This window comes from Diceros bicornis, chromosome 5 (genome assembly GCF_020826845.1).
Source record: "Diceros bicornis minor isolate mBicDic1 chromosome 5, mDicBic1.mat.cur, whole genome shotgun sequence".
Classification (NCBI taxonomy): domain Eukaryota; kingdom Metazoa; phylum Chordata; class Mammalia; order Perissodactyla; family Rhinocerotidae; genus Diceros; species Diceros bicornis.
This window is the reverse complement of record NC_080744.1, coordinates 81294656-81315757: the sequence shown is the minus strand read 5'-3', so window position 1 is coordinate 81315757 and position 21102 is coordinate 81294656. Positions and strand designations below refer to the sequence as shown.

The 21102-nt window shown below is 40.2% G+C and overlaps 1 protein-coding gene across 10 annotated transcripts in view; it reads right to left on the bottom strand.

Annotated features, from left to right (window-relative positions):
- Positions 1–21102, bottom strand: part of ADAMTS17 (ADAM metallopeptidase with thrombospondin type 1 motif 17) — a 420881-nt gene that overhangs the window by 256756 nt on the left and 143023 nt on the right. For all 10 annotated transcript variants that reach the window (XM_058542337.1, XM_058542333.1, XM_058542327.1 and 7 more), the window contains 2 exons: positions 2123–2206; positions 1216–1373 (listed from right to left, as the gene is read on the bottom strand). In XM_058542337.1, coding sequence (XP_058398320.1) covers positions 1216–1373; positions 2123–2206 — 242 coding nt within the window. The remainder of the gene's footprint in view (positions 1–1215; positions 1374–2122; positions 2207–21102) is intronic.

The following is a 21102-nucleotide window of genomic DNA, read 5'->3' as shown; positions in this document are numbered from 1 at the left end:
AACACATTTTATTTATGTTATTGAAGCAAAGCAACCAAAGAAAATCAGTTTTTCTCAGAGAGGTTTGGGACATAGGGAAAGAGTGAAATAGCCACATCTATACCTGTTGTGGGTTGAACTGGGTCCCCCATAAAGGTATGTCTACGTCCTAATCCCTGTACCTGTGAATGCAATCTTATTTAGAAAGAGGGTCATTGCAGATGTAATCAAGTTAAGATGAGGTCACACTGGATTAAGCTGGGCCCCAATTTGGAGACAGGGAGAATAAGATGTGATGATGGAGGAGAGACTGGAGTGATGCATCTACAAGACAAGGGATGCCAAGAATTGCAGAGAGCCACCAGAAGTTAGGAGGAAGGAAGGATCTTCCCCTTGAGCTTTCAGAGAGAGAGCATGGCCCTGCCCACACCTTGACTTCAGACTTCGGGCCTCCAAACCTGTGAGAGAATAAATTTCTGTTCTTTTAAGCCACCTAGTTTGTAGCAATTTGTTACTGCAGCCTTAGAGGACTAAAGTAACATTGCTGCTGCCTGCGTGAAAGATTGCCTCTGGTTTCTATTGTCCACTGCCGGGCCCCTGCTTTCCCTCTCAAGCTGGAAGAGTAAATCCAGCTGCAGCTTATAAAGAAGCTTAGCTCCTTGCCTCAAACAGAGCCTCCATGTGAATTCCACGGACTTCTCTGCCCACTACAGTCATCCCGAGAGTGCCCCGTGGACGGGGCTGTGCACGGCACACACGACGTGCCTGTGTGGACTTCCTCTCACAGAAAACCCGGGGTATCTATTCTCCCACAGTAGTGTGCTGATGCCCGTTTGGAAGCAGCCTCAAACACAGGTTAGCTCTTTCCCAGTGAGCATTATATTTGTGGGGAGAGACAGTAGATGAATTTTCTTGGAAGTTTTAAGACTCTTGGGTAACTAGGATTTCAGTACTTTTTTTATTAACAATAACAATAGCAACACTAATGGCTAACACTTATTGTGTCCTTTAGGCCAGGCACTGTGAAAGTGCTTCTCATGCTCATTTAATGCTCACACTTCAGAGGTAGGTACTATCATTTATCCCCATTTTACTGATGAGGAAACTGAGGTTCAGACAGGTGGCCCAAGGTCTGATTTCCAAGCCTGAATTCCTAGCAAATTGCCCTCTTTCCTCTCCAATGGGAAATGTCTTTTCCCTCTCACATTTTCAGCTACAGGCCGAATCCCACTTTACCTGGTCACGAATACAGCGGCATCCACGGGGGGTGTATCGTCCTTCCCTCCTGGAACCTGATTGTTGCCGAGGTACCGTGCACCTCCATATTCCTCATTCTGCCAGTGACAGAAGCTCTCCAGGGACCGCTCACCATGATGCCCAATAGACAACTTGGCCTAAAAGAAATCAGGGGGGTGCAGTTAAAGAAGCAAATGCCCAGGGAAGCCAGAGTTTATGCTCAGACTACAATGTGGGCTTTCAGGTGGAGACAGCTACTCACTGGGACATCATTCAATGATGTGCTTTCCCCCAGTACAAACTTAATGCTGGTGCAGACAGGTGCAGAGACTCAGAGAGAGGCCATCAGGGGCTTTATTTATAATTTCAAATGAAGACTATGCTATTAAAGAAAAGCATTCTTCTTTCCGGCAAACTGAACAGTGTACCCAACCAAGCATCAGTCCCTCATTTTCACATTCATTGCTCGACTCAGCAGGTAACACTGTCATGTGGGAATGCACTTAACAGACCAGAAAATGATGCTACAGTGAATCCAAATTTGGCCTGAAGTTCGGGTATAGCTCCAGAAGGGTAGCCATGGTTCCAAAGATCTCACCATCAAGCCTTTGCACACATGTGAGAGATGCCAAGAGTGAAGGAGGGATGCATAAGGCCCATTGCTCAGGGTTCCCTTGATATTCTGAGCAGATTTTATGCACACCAAGCTTCCAGTTAATGGTACCTGCCCTACTCTCACCCGACATCTCGGCCCCTGGCCCAGGGCACACTGTTGCCATCTGCAAACCCAGGGAGGATGGATAAGAAAGACAACCACCTGGACTCCTCCTTAGCACTAAACAGCAACTAGAAGTTTAAGACCAGTTACATTCTCTATGTGCTCTGTAGGGTGCCGCTGGAGACTTACAGGACGTTGTCGTAGCAGGACCAGCTTGGTAACTTGAATGTTAACTTTAATTCCAAGGCTTTGGTGCTGAAACATATTGTATACCTATTGAGAGGGGAAAAAAAAAGATATAAAAATGTAAATATAAAAATTTTACAAAATACAGTGGTATCCTGGATGAGATCCTGGAACAGAGAAAAGATATTAGGTAAAAACTAAGGACATCTGAATAAACTATGGACTTTAGTTAATAATAACGTATCAATATTGGTCCATTAGTTATAATAAACATACCATACTAAGATATTAATAATAGTAGAAACTCTGTACTATCTGTTCAATTTTTCTATGAATCTAAAATAAAATATAAATGAATACAATATAAATTTATTTATAAGTAAATCATAAATTCTATTCATTAAAAATCATATTAATTAAAAATACTAAAAAAAATCTTATGCTCCTCCAGTACAAAAAAAATCTAAAGAAAGAACAATTACGTGAAATTCAAATTTCGGTGTTCATTGATAAAGTCTTATTGAAACAAAAAAAATACATATAGGTGAGAAATATAACCTAAATTTTATTTAAAAGGCCTTCTGAGACCACAAAACTCCCAGAAATATGAATTTCCCAAAAGAAATAGGTATAAGATAGAAAACTCTGGAATCACACACGTGTATGCATACATACATATACATACACATACAGCAAAGCTGGAAATCAGTTGTTTTAAAAAAAATTCATATAAAATAAGAGATTCTGAAAAAAAGAGAATGGATGTTAAACGATTCCGGCAGAAAACTCAAAACTTCCATTCTGGGCTTTTATGCGGGAGATTGAAGGGGATATTTTGAAGGGGAGGGGAAGAGGTCAACGCCTGCGGCCAGCTGCCACAGTCTGCATCGTGTGTGCCAGTCTGCATCATCTCTAACCCTCATCACAACCCATTAAGGTTATCTCTCCACCACCCTGGGCTCATCGAAATAAAGTCACCTGCTCAAGACCCAGAGCCAGTCAGCGATGAGCCCAGCTCAAATCTAGGCTTGTCCAGCCATGAAGACCATATTCCTTGTTTATTCCCTTAATTTTCACCAAAGTTTGTCTGTTAGAGTAACAGAAAAGGCTATGCCCCTCTCAGTTTTGCACCTCTTGCTGGCAGAACTTAATTATAAGGATCTCAATATTAAGAAGTCAAAGGAAAGAGTTTCAAGGGGAAGAGAGGACAGAAAGCCTCAAATGAGGCAAAGGAATCAAAGTTGACATGGACAGAAAAAAGCCAACTGGATTTGAGGACCCCCGGGTCATTACGACCCTCCTGAATTCCCTTTCCATAATATGGAGAAAGCAGGATGCAAGGAGGTAATGTTGGGCAGGTGATGAAGGTCGGAGAGTAAGATATAGAGCAACAAGGATGAGAACCTTTTGAATATTCTTTTATTTTTATTGAGGCAATACTTTATGTTTCATCATGTCCTGGTTTTTTGTTTGTTTTTCCAGTTTTATTGAGATATAACTGACATATAACATTTTACTAGTTTTAGGTGTACAACATGATGATTTGAGATAGATAGATCTCGAAATGATTACTACAATAGGCCTAGTTCACATCCATCACCTCACATCGTTACAATTTTTTTCTTATGATGAGAACTTTTAAGACCTACTCTCTCAGCAATTTTCAAATATATGAAACAGTATTGCTAACTATCGTCACCATGCTATACATTACATGCCCAGGACTTATTTATCTTATAACTGGAAGTTTATACCTGTTGACTCCCCTTCATTCATTCCCCCACCCTCCTCAAGCCCTGCCTCTGGTAACCACCAGTCTGTTCTCTGTATCCATGGTTTTTTAGATGCCACATATACGTGAGATCATACAGTATCTGTTTTTCTCTGATTTATTTCACTTGGTTTTGAATATTCTACTTGTTTTTTTCTGATGGATATAATCTAGAGGGAGAATTTTCCAGCAGGGACATTAAAACTTTCTCCAGTTAGTGCTGTGTTCACCCGTACACCAGCAGCAACATAAAGCAACAACCACAGCAGAGACTGTAGCCATGGTTAATTCAGGCCATGTGAAGCTCGACACCGTGTCTGACACACAAGCATCAGAGGCCAGGCACGCACAGTGTGTGAGCATCTGTGTGACAAAGGAATTAGCTGTGTCATTGCTTGCATTTTACTCTTTAAACACCACTATTAAAGCAAAATAAAACCTTTGTGTAACTGAATATTATTTCCCACAAGGAAAAACAGAACACATTCAGTTGTTCTGTTCTCACATTTTCCGCCCCAGAGTTTTTTTCCTTGAGAACAAAACAACAGTCTTTTTTTTTTCCTTTTTTACACTGGACCATCCATAGGCCAATTCTGAAGTCATGTCTTAATTATCTATCCCCAAACCTGGGTGAGGAAGGGGAAAGCACATAACTTTTTCCTTGTTTTGATATTTTGAGAACCACCCAATGGCTGTAATTCAAATTTTTCCAGAAATATTCAGCATTAGGATTGGGCCCAAACTGGAAAACCTCAATTCAAAACATGAAAATTAGGAAGAATGAAAACTTGAAGTTAGGAGGGAGAAAATTCAAGTCGCACAGGGTTTTAAGGTGCAATCTACACATTGTGTGTAATGTTGACACCAGCCAAAGACACTTAAAAAATATTGTAGGTTTAAAGAAATAACGTAGTAAAGCAATTCTCAGTGGTATTCTGACATGCCACATAAAAGCAGCATAAAGAACCTGTGTGGAATGGTGCAAGTTTCAGGAGAACAAAAGTATGGGAACAAACTTCCTGGTCAGAATCTCCCATTTTCTCCTCACCGGGATGATGACAGTTCCACGCATATCATACACCACTACCCCAAAGGCTCAGTTGCTTCCCTTGGAGCAAATGCACAAAAAAGATGTGAGATGGAGTGGGGGGAGCTTCATGCTCCAGGGGCTAGGAAGGAGGGGGAGATGGGGAGCTGTTTAATGGACATAGTTTCAGTTTTGCAAGATGACAAAGTTCTAAAGGTTGGTTGCACAACAATTTGAACATACATAATACTGAACAGTACACTTCAAAATGACTAAGATGGTAAATTTTGTTATGTGTACGTTACCAAAATAAAAATTTTAAATTAACTAATTAAAAAAAAAGTTTCATGCTCTAAACAACATTCTCTAGTAAGCCTGTAGGAAAGCATTTACCTTGACATGTAACTATGAGAGCAGAAATGGGAGCCTGACCATGGCTACAGTGCCTCGTCACCTGATGTGAGCTGTACCACGCTCCCAGAAAGCTCCGCAGGGAGCAGGGCAGACGCACAGGATCTCCCTCGAGGCTCAGCGCCAAGCTAGGCCAGCCAGATGAAAATCCGATGACAGCCACAAAATACAAAGCAGCAGGCTTCAAAGACATGTAGCAAAGTCTCCCCATCTTTTTTCCCCATGGAAATTCATACTCAGGAGAAGTCTTGGAGGTGGTGGCCACATGATGTTTAGGGAGACACCTGGTTGGGCAGAGAACAGTATAGCCAATTGTCTGGAAACTCTGTCTCCGGCGTCCAGCTCTGGCTGGGTCCTGGCAAGTGTTCAGAGCCCTAGCTGCATTTGTCACATTTCCTTAGCAGCCTGGAGACCGAGCTGAGTGGACCCACTACCAGCAGCACACTGCGGCTCTCCTGGCTGGTGACTTGGGGACACAGTCAGAGAGCGGGAGACAGGGACCAGAGAAGGAGCAGGTGACGGGGGTACATGGGGAGGAGCTGTTCATAATACCAAGCAGGGTTTTCACAAGAGCACCACCTACCTGCGTGACTGAGGGGCTCCCTAGGACAGACGGGGACTGCAGACGACACTCTCACATCACATACGGCGCCCATTCAGACCCCCACACAGGAGGGGACGACGTTCTCTAGCACAGTGCCACTCAGTGGGGTCCCTGAAGCAGCAGCACCAACATCACCCGGGTACTTGTTGGAAATGCACATTCTAGAGCCCAGCCTAGACCCACTGAATCAGAGACCCTGAAGGTGGGTCTGGCCATCTGCGTTTAACAAGCTCCCAGCAGTTTCCCATCAATGGCTGCCGGATATGAGAACCAGTGAGGGCTCTAACACCTTGCTAGTTTCTCTGGTCACCAGAGAGAGGCTTACTGTCTGTTTTGAATGGTAATTGAGTAAAGTTGATGTCATTTTCCCTCCAAACAGAACTTGCCTGGAACGTCTCAGGTTTTCATTCCGCTCCATGGTTGTTAAGGAAGCTAAAAACAACCAAAGCTCTGTCAAGTGGCCCGTTTTCCAATTTGGCCGCCCAAACCCAGGGTTTCTAGTGTCAGCGCCACCTGTTTCCGTCTGCAATTTGTTTTAAAATATTCGTGCTCCTGTGTCACCACCACCCCCAACCAAAGGAAAATAAGTCATGTAGGTAAAGAAGCACTACAGCACATTTTGAAAATCAACAAGAGCCGAGTCCAGAGCACCCCTCTGCGGCTCGCTGCCAGCTGGGAGACCCAGCCTGGCGGAGGCTTCTCCGTCTGCGCTTACGTGTGCAGGTGAGTGGTGTGCTGGAGAGACAGCCTGGAGTAGGACTCCATGTCCCTGGATAAGTGCCAGGCAGAGGGATCTCACATAGCACAAATCATTGCAGGCCACTCTTCTGCTTAAACCTTGCAGCAGCTTCCCGTTGCACGTGCAGCGAGGCCCACCCCCATGCCTGGCATACCAGCCTGCGAGGTCGGCCGGATGGCGCACCTCTCACCACACTCCCAACCTCCCCATCACCGACCAGAACAGCCTCTTTCCGTGCCCTCCCAAATGCCAGAATGACCCCCACTGGCTGGCTCCTTAATGTCTTCCCTTCTAAGTGGAAGTCACTCCTCACAGAAGTGTCCCTAACTACCTCAGTCACTTGCTATCACCTGGATCTTCGCATAGCAGTTTATCAAATCTGCACACAAATTTTACTGATTTGTGTGTTGAGCACTGTCTGTCGGTCCCACTACATGAGCTCCATGAGGCCTACTCTCTCCCCAGTCTTTACAAGAGTCCCTAGCACACATCAGGTGCCCAGTAAATACAGCTGAATGGAATTAGTGAGTGAACCTCTTTTTAATTTTTAATTGCACTAAAATACAAATAACACAAAATTTACCATCTTAACCATTTTTAAGTATGCAGTTCAGTAGTGTTAAATACGTTCACATTCTTGTGCTACCATCACACCATCATCCATGGAACCCTTTTCATCTTGCAAAACTGAACCTCTGTAGCCATTACACAACTCATTCTCCCTTCCTCCCAGTGCCTGGCAGCCACCATTCTACTTTCTGTCTCTGTGAATTTGACTACCCCAGGCACCTCATATAAGTGGAATCATATAGTACTTATCTTTTTGTGACTGACTTATTTCACTTAGCAGAATGTTCTTCAGGTTCATCCATGTTGGGGCACATATCAGAATTTCCTTCCTTTTTAAGGCTGAACAATATTCCATTGTGTGTGTATATATATACATACCCCATTTTGTTTATCTGTTCATCCTTCAATGGGCACTTGGGTTACTTCCTCCTTTTGGCTATTGTGAAGAATGCTGCCATGAACATGGATGTACATATATCTCTTGGAGACCCTGCTTTCAATTCATTTGTGTATATACCCAGGAGTGGAGCTATAGGATCATATGTCATGTGAGTGAACCTCTTATACTCTAGCCTGTGTAGTGGCCAGACATTTTGCTGGAATTTTTCTTCTTCTTTCTTCTAAACAGCATCTACTGCTGTTTTCACTGGGGAAAATTCCCCCACAGGGTGAGCTCTGGAAAAAGGCAGGGACTCTCTTCCCAATATAGAAACCAAAGGGAGTATCAGCCTCACTCTGGCCTGCCACAGCAGCCCTGGAGTAGGCCGGTTCCTGGACACTCACCTAGGGCTCTGATTCCTGAAGGAGAGGCAAGGCAGTGGGGAGATGTTCCCAGGACACAGAAGCGGCAGGAGGTCAGGCAGTACAAGACAAGCCCACACTCCTAGCCAGACCTTGGCCTTGCTCTCTCCTGCTGCCTGGCCTCCCGAAGTCCCCTGCCCCCAACTCTGCCCCAAATTCTGAGCCCGGTAACCCAGCATTTCTTTCGATTCCATATACACTTCCAAAAATATGATTCCTTTTCTGCTTCAGTTAGCCCAGATCCAGTTTCTAATCAAAACCTCTGACCGACAGAAGAACCAAGCTCACCGCTCTATGGTTTACAAAACTCCTTTCTTCCGTGTTTGGAAACAGGACCACTCTGCATGATGCCAGGGTTTTCTGGTACCTCTTCCACGCTTCCCAAGTCCTCAAAAATAACCAAAGTTGTTCTGCTTTCACAGCAGCCATTTCTTCTGCAACTCTGAAGTCTGACTGAACACAGCTCAGAGGTGAAGCTGTTCACAGCAGCCAGGTGTTCTCTCAGTCCAGTTCTTTCTCATCATGCTTGTTTTATCTTCTCCATCTTGATACATCCCCCTTGAAGGACAAGATGTGAGCTGAGAGGGGCTGAAGGAGACCACCCATAGCACAGTGGGCTGAGTGGGAGGTGTAAATATGTAATTACACTTATGTAGAAACACTTTCTACCAGAGTTTAGGACAGCACATCTGTGTGATGTGCTTGGAATACAAAAGGCTTTTCAGAAGTATATTAATCAAGGAATTAAACAAGGAAAGCCAGTGTTTACATGACTTCAGCACTAAATCCGTTGCAAAGGATGTTGGTATATGGCATCACTCACTCATTTACGAGTTCACAGACTCCACAAACATTTTTTGATCATCCCCTGCACATGTACCAGGCACTGGGTAAATAATGGTGAAGGTGTAGACATAGTCCTACCTGAATGAACTTACAGATAATGAAAAGACAGATAAGCGGGGTGGGTTTTTAATTGTATTAAATATGCATAATATGAAATTTATCACTTTACACATTTTTAAGTGTACATTTTAGTGGCATTAAGCAATGTGAGCACAACTCACATTGTTGTGCAACCATCACCGCCACCAACCTACAGGACTTTTTCATCTTTCCCACTTGAAACTCTGTACCATTCCTTCCTCCCTCCAGCCCCTGGCAACCACCATTCTACTTTCTGTCTCTATAAATTGGACTGCTCCAGGTACCTCATACAAATGTACCATGTAGCATTTGTACAGTATTCCTACTTTTGTGACTGACTTATTTCACTTAACATAATGTCCTCAATGTTCATCTATGTTGTAGCATGTGTCAGAATTTCCTTCCTTTTTAAGGCTGAATAACATTCCACCGTATGGAGAGACCACATTCTGTTCATCCATTCACCTGTCGATGGACACTTGGGTTGCTTACACCTTTTGGCTATTATGGATAATGCTGCTACAAATACGGGTGTACAAATATTTGTTTATGACCCTGCTTTCACTTCTTTTGGGCATATACTCAGAAGTGGAATTACTGGATCATATGATAAGTCTATTTTTATTTTTTTGAAGAACCACCACACTGTTTTCCATGAGGACTGCACCATTTTACAGTCCCAACAACAGTGCACAAGGGTCCCCGTTCTCGCCAATACTTGTGATTTTACATTTTTTTAAATAATGGCATCTTTTTTTTTCAATTATTTTATTGAGATCATAATGATTTATGACATTGTGTAATTTCAGGTGTACATTACTATTTATGATTTTCTGTATAGATTTCATCACGCTCACCACTAGTAGTCTAATTTTTATCCACCACCATACATATGTGCCCCATTACCATTTTCGCCCCTCCCCAGCCCCCTTCCCCTCTGGTAACCACTAATCGGTTCTCTTTTTCCATGTATTTGTTTATCTTCCACATATGAGTAAAATCACATGGTGTTTGTCTTTCTCTGTCTGGCTTATTTCACTTAATATCACGCCCTCAAGGTCCATCCACGTTGTTGCAAATGGGACGATTTTGTCTTTTTTCATGGCCGAGTAGTATTCCATTGTATATATATACCACTTCTTCTTTATCCATTCATCAGTCGATGGGCGCTTGAGCTGCTTCCATGTCTTGGCTATTATGAATAATGTTGCAATAAACATAGGGATACATAAATCTCTTTAGATCGTTGATTTCAAGTTCTTTGGATGAACACCCAGTAGTGGGATAGTTGGATCATATAGTATTTCTATTTATAATTTTTTGAGAAATCTCCCTACTATTTTCCATTGTGGCTGCACCAGTTTGCATTCCCACCAGCAGTGTATGAGGGCTCCCTTTTCTCCACATCCTCTCCAATCTTTGTTATTTTTTTTCTTGGTAATTATAGCCATTCTGACTGGTATAAGGTGATATCTCATTGTAGTTTTGATTTGCATTTCCCTAATAATTAGTGATGTTGAATGTCTTTCATGTGCATGTTGGCCATCTGTATATCTTCTTTGGAAAAATGTTCATATCCTCTGCCCCTTTTTTAATCTGTTGTTTGTATTTTTTTTTTTTTGATTTGTATGAGTTCTTGATGTATTTTGGAGATTAACCCCTTGTCAGATATATGATTTGCAAATATTTTTCCCCAGTTAGTAGGTTGTCTTTTCGTTTTGTTCCTGGTTTCCTTTGCCTTGCAGAAGGTTTTTAGTCTGATGTAGTCCCCTTTGTTAATTTTTTCTTTTGTTTCTGTTGCCTTAGTAGACGTGGTATTCAAAAAGATACTGCTAAGACCAATGTCAAAGAGTGTACTGCCTACATTTTCTTTTAGGAGTTTTATGGTTTCACGTCTTACATTCAAGCCTTTAATCTATTTTGAATTAATTTTTGTATGTGGTGCAAGATAATGGTCTACTTTCATTCTTTTGCATATGGCTGTCCAATTTCCCAGCAACATTTATTGAAGAGACTTTCCTTTTTCCATTGTATATTCTTGGCTCCGAAGATTAGCTGTCCATAGATGTGTGGTTTTTTTCCTGGGCTTTCAATTCTGTTCCATTGATCTCTGTGTCTGTTTTTGTGCCAGTATCATGCTGTTTTGATTACTACAGCTTTGTAGTATATTTTAAAGTCAGAGATTGTGAGGCCTCCAGCTTTGTTCTTTTTTCTCAGGATTGCTTTGGCTATTCAGGATCTTTTGTTGTTCCATATAAATTTTAGGATTCTTTGTTCTGTTTCTGTGAAGAATGTCATTGGGATTCTGATTGGGATTGCATTGATTTTGAATATTGCTTTAGGTAGTATGAACATTTCAACTATGTTTATTCTTCCAATCCAGGAGCATGGAATATCTTTACATTTCTCTATGCCTTCTTCAATTTCTTTCAATAACATCTCATAGTTTTCAGTGTATAGCTCTTTCACCTCTTTGGTTAAATTTATTCCTAGATATTTTATTCTTTTTGCTGTAATTGTTCTAAATGGGATTGTATTCCTGACTTCTCTTTCTGCTAGTTCGTTGTTAGTGTACAGAAATATAACTGATTTTTGTACATTGATTTTGTACCCTGCAACTTTGCAGTAGTTGTTGATTATTTCTGATAGTTTTCTGGTAGATTCTTAGGGTTTTCTATATATAGAATCATGTCATATACAAGCAGCGAGAGTTTTATTTCTTCTTTCCAATTTGGATTCCTTTTCTTCCTTGTTCTTGCCTAATTGCTCTGGCCAAAACCTCCAGTACTATGTTGAATAGGAGCAGTGAGCGAGGGCACCCTTGTCTCCTGTTCTCTGAGGGATGGCTTTCAGTTTTTCTCCATTGAGTATGATGTTGGCTATGGGTTTCTCATATATGGCCTTTATTTTGTTGAGGTATTCTCATTCTATACCCATTTTATTGAGAGGTTTTTTTTTTTTTTTATCTTAAATGGACGTTGGAGCTTGTCAAATGCTTTCTCTGCATCTATTGAGATGATGATGTGATTTTTATTCCTCATTTTGTTAATGTGGTGATTCACATTGATTGATTTGTAGAGGTTGAACCATCTCTGCATCTCTAGAATAAATCCCACTTGATCATGGTGTATGATCCTTTTAATGTATTGCTGAATTCAGTTTGCCAATATTTTATTGAGGATTTTTGCATCTATGTTCATCAGCAATATTGGCCTGTAATTTTCCTTCTTTGTGTTTTCTTTGTGTGGTTTTGGATCAGCGTAATGTTGGCCTCATAGAATGAGTTAGGAAGCATTCTAACTTCTTCAATTTTTTGGAATAGTTTGAGAAGGATAGGTATTAAGTCTTTTTTGAATGTTTGGTAGAATTCTCCAGAGAAGCCATCTGGTCCTGGACTTTTGAATTTGGGGAGGTTTTTGATTACTGTCCAGTCTCTTTACTTGTGATTGGTCTGTTCAGAGTGTCTATTTCTTCTTGATTCAGTTTTGGGAGGTTGTACAAGCTTAAGAATTTATCTATTCTTCTAGTTTATCCAATTTGTGGGCATATAGCTTTTTATAGTATCCTCTTATAATCCTTTGTAATTCTGCAGTATCCATCGTAATTTCTCCTCTTTCATTTTTAATTTTATTTATTTGAACCTTATTTTTTTCTTGTTGAGTCTGGCTAAGGGTTTGTCAATTTTGTTTATCTTCTCAAAGAACCAGCTCTCAGTTTTATTGATCCTTCCTAGTGTTTTCTTAGTCTCTATTTTATTAATTTCTGATCTAATTTTTAGTATTTCCCTCCTTTTGCTGACTTTGGACTTTGTTCTTCTTTTTCTAGTTCTGTTAGGTGCAGTTTAAGATCACTTATTTGAGATTTTTCTTGTTTGTTGAAGTGGGCCTGTACCACTATGAATTTCCCTCTTAGGACCACTTTTGCTGCATCCCATAAGAAGTGGTATGGTGTATTTTCATTTTATTTTTTAATTTCTCCTTTGATTTCTTCATTGATGCAATGGTTGTTCAGTAGCATGTTGTTTAGTCTCCACATATTTGTGACTTTCCTAGTGTTTTTCTTGTGGTTGATTTCTAGTTTCATAGCATTATAGTTGGAAAAGATGCTTGAGATTATTTCAATCTTCTTAAATTTATTGAGGCTTGCCTTTTTCCCCAACATATGGTCTATCTTTGAGAATGATCCATGTGCACTTGAGAAGAATGTGTATTCTGCTGGTTTTAGATGGAATGCTCTCTATATATCTATTAAGTCCATCTGATCAAGTGTTTCGTTTAAATCCACTATTTCCTTGTTGACTTTATGTCTGGATCATCTGTCCATTGATGTAAGTGGGGTGTTGAGGTCCCCTACTATTATTGTGTTGCTGTTAATTTCTCCCTTTAGGTCTGTTAATAGTTGCTTTATATACTTTGGTGCTCCTGTGTTAGGTGCATAAATATTCATAAATGTTATGTCCTCTTGGTGGAGTGTCCCTTTTGTCATTATATACTGCCCCTCTTTATCTCTCATTGTCTTTTTTTATCTTGAAGTCTGCTTTGTCTGATGTAAGTATGGCAATACCTGCTTTCTTGTTCTGCCATTTGCTTGGAGTATCATCTTCCATCCCTTCATTTTGAGCCTACGTTTGTCTTCAGAGCTGAGATGGTTTCCCGGAGGCAGCGTATTGTTAGGTCTTCTTTTTTAATCCACAGCTACGCTGTGTTTTTTGATTGGAGAATTCAATCCATTTACATTCAGAGTGATTATTCATATATGAAGGCTTAATACTGTCATCTTATCTCTTGTTTTCCGGTTCTATGTTTCCATTGTTTCTCTTCCTTTCTATTTCTGACTGCCATTTCACTTTGGTGGTATTCTGTGGAGGTTTTCTCTTTTTTTAATGAATTGTGGCTGGCTCTGCTCTGATTTTTTGTTTAGTGGTTACCGTGAGGCTTGTATAAAAGATGAGATAGTCCATTTTCTGATAGCCTCTTATCTCCATTAGCCTAAGCAAGTTCTATCCCTTTCCTCTTCCCCTTCTGAGTTATTGTTGTCACAAATTATTCCGTTTTGTGTTGCAGTTTGTGACTAAGTTGAAGTGTTTATAGCTACTTTTGATGCTTTCCTTCTGTTTATCTTTTAAATTATAAGTGAATATTTGCCTCCCTGTTCTGAAGGAGAGCAGCAGTTTTCTGATTTATCTCTTTTCTCAAAGCTTCATAGACCTCTGCCTTTTTGTTTCAGGTATGAGGTTATCTTTAATCATTTCTTGTAGGGGAGGTCTAGTGGTAATGAACTCTCTCAGCTTTTGTTTTCTGGGAAAGGTTTTATTTCTCCATCATAACTGAAGGATAGTTTTGCTGGATAGAGTATTCTTGGTTGAAAGTTTTTGTCTTTCAATATTTTCAATATATCATTCCACTCTCTCCTAGCCTGTAAGGTTTCTGCCGAGAAATCACTGAAAGCCTGATAAGGGTTCCTTTGTAGGTTATTTTCTTCTGCCTTGTTGCCCTTAATATTTTTTCTTTGTCATTGACTTTTGCCAGTTTTACTATTATATGCCTTGGAGGTGGTCTTTTAGCATTGATATAATTAGTTCTATTAGCCTCATGTATTTGTAAATTCAGTTCCTTCCGCAGGTTTGGGAACTTCTCAGCTATTATTTCTTTGAACAAGCTCTCTGCTCCTCTCTTCCTCTCTTCTCTCTCTGGAATACCTATAATCCTTATGATGCTTTTCCTAATTGAGTCAGATATTTGTCAAAGAATTCCTTCATTTTTTTTAAATCTTAGTTCTCTCTCTTCCTCCACCTGTAGCATTTCTATCCTCTAAATCACTAATTCTTTCCGCCATAACATCAGTTCTATTTTTTAAGGATTCTAGATTATTTTTTATTGCAGTAATTGTGTTCTTCCTATCCAGAATTTCTCCTTGGTATTTTTTTTTATAGTTTTAATCTCTTTAGTGAAGTAGTCCTTCTTCTCATTAATTTTATTCCTGAGCTCACTGAACTGTCTTTCTAGTTTTCTTGTAACTCACTGAGTTTCTTTATGACAGCTACTTTGAATTCTCTGCACATAGTTTGTAAATTTCTGTGCCTTCAGGGTTCGTTTCTGGAGAATTGTCATTTTCCTTGTGGTCTGAATCATTGCTGTAGTTTCTCATGGTATTTGATGAACTAACATTTTGTCGGCACATTTGTGGTAGTATTAGGTCACAGATTGCACCTGCTACCACTAGGGGGAAGCAGGCGCTGTGTTTCTGATCCCATCCTGTCTGCTGGACATTGTGGGGGTACTATGGGAGCTTGCGCGTGCTGGGAAAGCATTCAGGCACATGTGTAGATCTGCTGCTGCCTCTTCTTGCGATTGTACTGACCGCTGTGCTTGGTGGGTGGGCCTTCCTCACGGAGACAAAGCCTGGGCCACTCCTTGGGGCCGCAGCAGCATGGTGGGCTCTCCCACCACCAGGAACGTGATCACAAGTGGGCTAAGGGCTGCTGCCACCTCTTCCTACAGTCACCCCGAGGCATGTTCCCACTTTTTGGCAACAGCGGTACCATGTGCCGGCCAGGAAATCATTCACATGCTTGCACAGGGCTGCCAGGGAGGGGCAGGGGAGTGTTCACCTATCTCCACCACTTCCCAGAGGTCTAGTCCATCCATCTTCAGATATATAGCTGCGTGGGTCTCTCAGGTGTCCTGTTGTGCCGTGTGGGTTTCCTCTGTTGGTGAATGATTGCCCATTTAGTTGTAGTTCAAAGTGGGAGAGATGAAGGGAAGAGCTCACTCCACCATGTTGCTGACGTCACTCTAATAATAGCATCTTAATGGTCTTAATGGGAGTGAAGTGATATCTCATTGTGGTTTTGATTTGCATTTCCCTAATGAGTGCTGTTTGTTTTTTGTTGGTGTTGTTGAATTTTAGAAGTTCTCTATATATTCTGGATATTATCAGATACGCAATTTGCAAATACTGTCTCCCATTCTGTGAGTTACCTTTTCACTCTGTTGATAGTATCCCTTGATGAACAAAAGATTTTATATTTGATGAAGTCCAGTTTGTCTATTTTTTCTTTTGTTGCCTGTTTCTTTGGTGTAACATACAAGAAATCATTGCCAAATCCAATGAAGCTTTTTCCGTATGTTTTCTTCTAGGAGTTTTATAGTTTTAGCTTTTATGTTCAGGTCTTTGATCCATTTTGAGTTAATTTTTGTATATAGTGTTAGGTAAGGGTCAAACTTCATTCTTTTGCATGTGGATATCCAGTTTTTCCAGCACTATTTGTTGAAAAGACTGTTACTTCACCATTGAATGGTCTCAGCATCCTTGTTGAAAATCATTTGACCATATATGTCAGGGTTTATTTCTGGGCTCTCTATTCTATTCCATTGGTCTATACCTTTGTCTTTATGCCAGCACCACAGTATTTTGATTACTATAGCTTTGTAGTAAATTTTTAAATAGGAAGTGTAAGTACCCCAACTTTGTTTTTCTTTTTCAAGATTGTTTTGGCTGTTCAGGGTCTTTTGAGATTCCATGCCAATTTTAGGATGGATTTCTCTATTTCTGCAAGGAAAAATGTTCTTTGGATTTTGCTAGAGATTGCACTGAATCTGTAGATTGCTTTGGGTACTACTAACATCCTAATAATAAGTTTTCTAATCCATGAACATGAGTGTCATTCCATTTATTTAGGTGGTCTTCAATTTCTTTCATCAGTTTTGTAGTTTTTAGTGTACAAGTCTTTCACCTCCTTGATTAAGTTAATCCCTAAGTATTTTATTCTTATGGAAGCTATTGTAAATGGAATGGTTTTCTTAATTTCCTTCTTGGATTGTTCATTTTTAGGTACAGTAATCACTCCTTAACTACAGGGGACATGTTCCAAGACCCCCAGTGGATGCCTGAAACTGTAGATAGTACCAAACTGTATATATACCATGTTTTTTTTTCATACACACAGACCTATGATAAAGTTTGATTTATAAATTAGGCAAAGTAAGATATTAACAACAATAACTAATAATATAGAACAATTATAACAACAGACTATAATAAAAAATATGTGAATGTGGTCTCTGTCTCTCAAAATATCTTATTGTACTGTATTTTCAGACTGCAGTTGACTGCAAGCAACTGAAACCACGGAAAGCAAAACTGGATAAGGGGGGACTACTGTATAGAAATGCAACTGATGTGTGTTGGTTTTGTATCCCGCTACTTTGCTGAATTATTTTATTTGTTCTAACATTTTTTGTGTGGAATTTTAGGGTTTTCTACATATAAGCTCATGTCATCTGTGAACAAAGATAATTTACTTCTTCCTTTCCTATTTGGATGCCTTTTATTTCTTTTTATTTCTAATTGCTGTGGCTAGGACTTCCAGTAGTATGTTGAATAGAAGCAGTGAAAGCAGGCATCCTTGCCTTGTTCCTGATCTTAGAGCATGAGCTTTCAATCTTTCACCATTGAGTATTATGTTTGCTGTGGGTTTTTTATACATAGTGTTTATGATATTGAGGTAGTTTCCTTCTATTCCTAGTTAGTTGAGTGTTTTTTGTATCATGAAAGAGTGTTGAATTTTATCAAACACTTTTTCTGCATCAATTGAGGTGATCGGGTTTTGTTTTATCCTTCATCCTGTTAATATGGTGTATTACATTGGTTTTTGTATGTTGAACCATCCTTGCATTTCAGGAATAAATCCCACTTTGTTGTGATGTATAACCTGATTTTGGTTTGCTAGTATTTTGTTGAGGATTTTTGCAATAATATTCATAAGGGAAATTATCTTCTCATTCACAAGGAACTGTAGTTTTCTTTTCTTTTAGTGTCTTTACCTGGCTTTGGTATAAGGGCAATGCTGGCCTCATAGAAAGAGCTAGGAAGTGTTCTCTCCTCTTCAGTTTTTTGAAAGAGTTTGAGAACTGACTAGTTAGTGCTCCTTTAAATGTTTGATATAATTCACCAGTGAAGCTGCCAAGTCTAGGGCTTTTGTCAGGAGACTTCTGATTACTGATTCAATCTCCTTACTAGCTATAGGTCTGTTCAGGTTTTCTATATCTTTGTGATTAAGTCTTGGTAAGTTCTGTGTTTCTAGGAATTTTTCCAGTTCCTCTAGGTTATTCCATCTGTTGGTGTACAATGGTTCACAGTATTCTCTTATAATCCCTTTTATTTCTGTAGAATTGGTAGTCATGTCCCCACTTTCATTTCTGATTTTAGTAATCTGAGTTTTGTTATTAGCTCAGGTAAAGATTTGTCAATTTTATCAATTTTTTTTAAAGATTTAACTCTTGATTTTGTTGATTTTCTCTATTATTTTTCTATTCTTTATCTATCTCATTCTAATATTATTTTCTTCCTTCTGCTAGCTTTGAGTTTAATTTGTTCTTCTTCTTCTAGTTCCTTAAGGTTTAAAGTTAGGTGGTTGATTTGAGATCTTTCTTCTTTTTTAATGTAAGCATTTACAGCTATACATTTCCCTCACTGTTCCTCAAGTTTTGGTATGTTGTGTTTTTATTTTTATTCACCTCTGTGTATTTTCTCATTTCCCCTGTGGTTTCCCCCTTGACCCAGTGGTTGTTTAAGAGTATGTTGTTTAATTTCCACATATTTGTGAATTCTCCAGTTTTCCTTCTGTTATTGATTTTCATTGTGCTTGGAGAAGATATTTGCATGATATCTTTCAAATCTGTTGAGACAATTTGTGACCTAATATATGGTATATCCTGGATAATATGCCACATGCACTTGAAAAAAAGGAATATTCTGTTGTTGGGTAGAGTATTCTGTCTGTCTGTTAGATCTAGTTGGTTTACTGTGTTGTTCAAGTCCTCCACTTCCTTATCTTCTTGTGTAGTTGTCTTATTCACTATTGAGAGTGGAGGATTGAAGTCTCAAACTATTATTATAGAAATGCATATTTATCCCTTCAATTCTATCAATTTTTGCTTCATATATTTTGATGGCCTGTTATTAGCTGCATAAATACTTATAACTGTTATATCTTTTTGCTGTATTGAATCTTTTATTAATATACGGTATCCTTCTTTGCCTCTTGTAAACTTTTTTTAATTAAAGTCTATTTTGTGGGATATTAGTATAGCCACTCCTGCGCTCTATGGTTATTAGTTGCATGGAATGTCTTTTTCCATCCTTTTGCTTTCAACTTATTTGTGTTTTTGGATCTAAAGTGAGTCTCTTGTAGAGAGATGGAGCATATAGAGCTCCATAGCAGCATATAGTGGGATCATGTTGGGTTTTTTTCTTAATCCATTCTGCCAATCTGTCTTTTGATTGAAGAATATAATCCACTTACATTTAGGGTAATTTATGATAAGGAAGGACTTACTTCTGCATTTTGCTATTTGTTTTCTGTATGCTTTATAGCTTTTTTGTCCCTCGTCTCCTACAGTACTGACATTTTTGTGTTTAGTTGATATTTTTATAATGAAACTTTTAAATTTCATTCTCATTTCCTTTTGTGTGTATTCTATAGCTATTTTCTTTGTGGTTACCATGGGGATTACATTTAACATCCTAAAGTTATAACACTCTAATTTGAGTTTATAGCAGCTTACATTCAATAGCTTACAAAAACTCTGCAACAAGATGGTTTTTAAAAAGCAGATAAATATGGAATTATAAATCAAGATAAGGACCAGCAAGTAAAAAGCAGACTGCTGTGATAAAGAAAACAGGTTGGCCTTTTCAGAGGAATCAGGAAGGAGGGGCCCTCTGACAGGACATTTACATGGAGGCCTAAAAGACCAGAGGAGTAGAGAGAAGAGAATTCTTGACAGAGACCATGAGTCCAAGAGGAGCTTGGGGAGCCTGAGGAATGGTGGCCTGCATGGCAGGTGTCAGTGCTGAGGTGGAGAAGGGAACAAAGCCCAGGAGAAACAGGCAGCCCTGGGTCACATGGCCTTGGAGAGACACACAAAAGAGCGAGGATTCCACATTAACCCCATGGGAAGCCACAGAGGGGCTTAGTGCTGCTAAGTGACGAAGTCCTAATTCTGTCGGATGAAGATCTTGCTGGTCATCCTGCAGCAAGGATTCAAGGGGGAAGAAAATGAAGTGAGGAGCCCAGAAAGGCAGCTCCTGTAGTTGTCAATACCAGAAATAATGGCAGTCAGTCCAGGGTAGAGATGGAGAGAAACAACAGACTCCAGACATGCTTGTCGTCTTGAACAAGGTGGGGTGGGGGTCCCTCAGCCTTGGGTTTGAGTCCTCACCCTGCTGTATACTCAGTGGCTCTGCACCCTGCTCTGCCACTCCCCGCAAGCCTCCATTTCCTTCTCTGTAAATGAGAATGATGAAATCCACCAAGAATGAGGAAGAAAAGACATGAAATCACCCAGCTTGTCATCTGGACTGATGGATGCATCACAAACATCCACTTCTTTCCTCTCTCTCAAACATGGGCAATCAGGCCACCAATTGACACTGATCTAATACATCACAACTAGGAGATGCTAAGAAAACTATAAGTAAACACTTGACATCAACTTCTCCCCCAGGCCTGGCCTTGGGGACAGGGGCCTGTCTGGGATTAGCCTTGGGGGTCAGAGCAGCATGCATGAATGAGCTGGGCCTCTGACTACAGAGACCCAAGTGGAAGGGCGGGGAGGAGGTGGGAGCCTGGATATTAGCACCCAATGATGCTACTTCCCACAGAGAGAAATATTTTGGAAGGGAGGTGGCAACCACTCCAGCGGATTTCCTTCCCAATCCAGGGGAGCTAAGGAAATGTAGCCACTTCAATCTTGGAGACCCACAGAAAACACTGGGAGAGAAATGGGGTGGCTGGCCTCGCCCTCCTGCTTGCTGCACCTGAGGGTCTTGTCTAATGACAGGGCTCCTCATCCAGCCACAATCCTTTCCCATCCTCCTGGCTTAAAGATGATCTTACTTATTAACAGAAATCCCTTTTCCAAAACAGCCACAGGCAGGATAGAATTCTTTGGATTTTCAAAACTAGATTTTGAGGGATTGAAGGCTGGTGGTGGTGGTGGAGGGTGGTCTTGTTGAAAACAAGATGTGATGTTTGAATGTAACTTGTTTTTAAATTTGCTGAATAGCAACCCATGACTAGAGCAACAGAAACAGTTCCCAGTGGTGAGGGTCTGTGTGAATGGGTCAG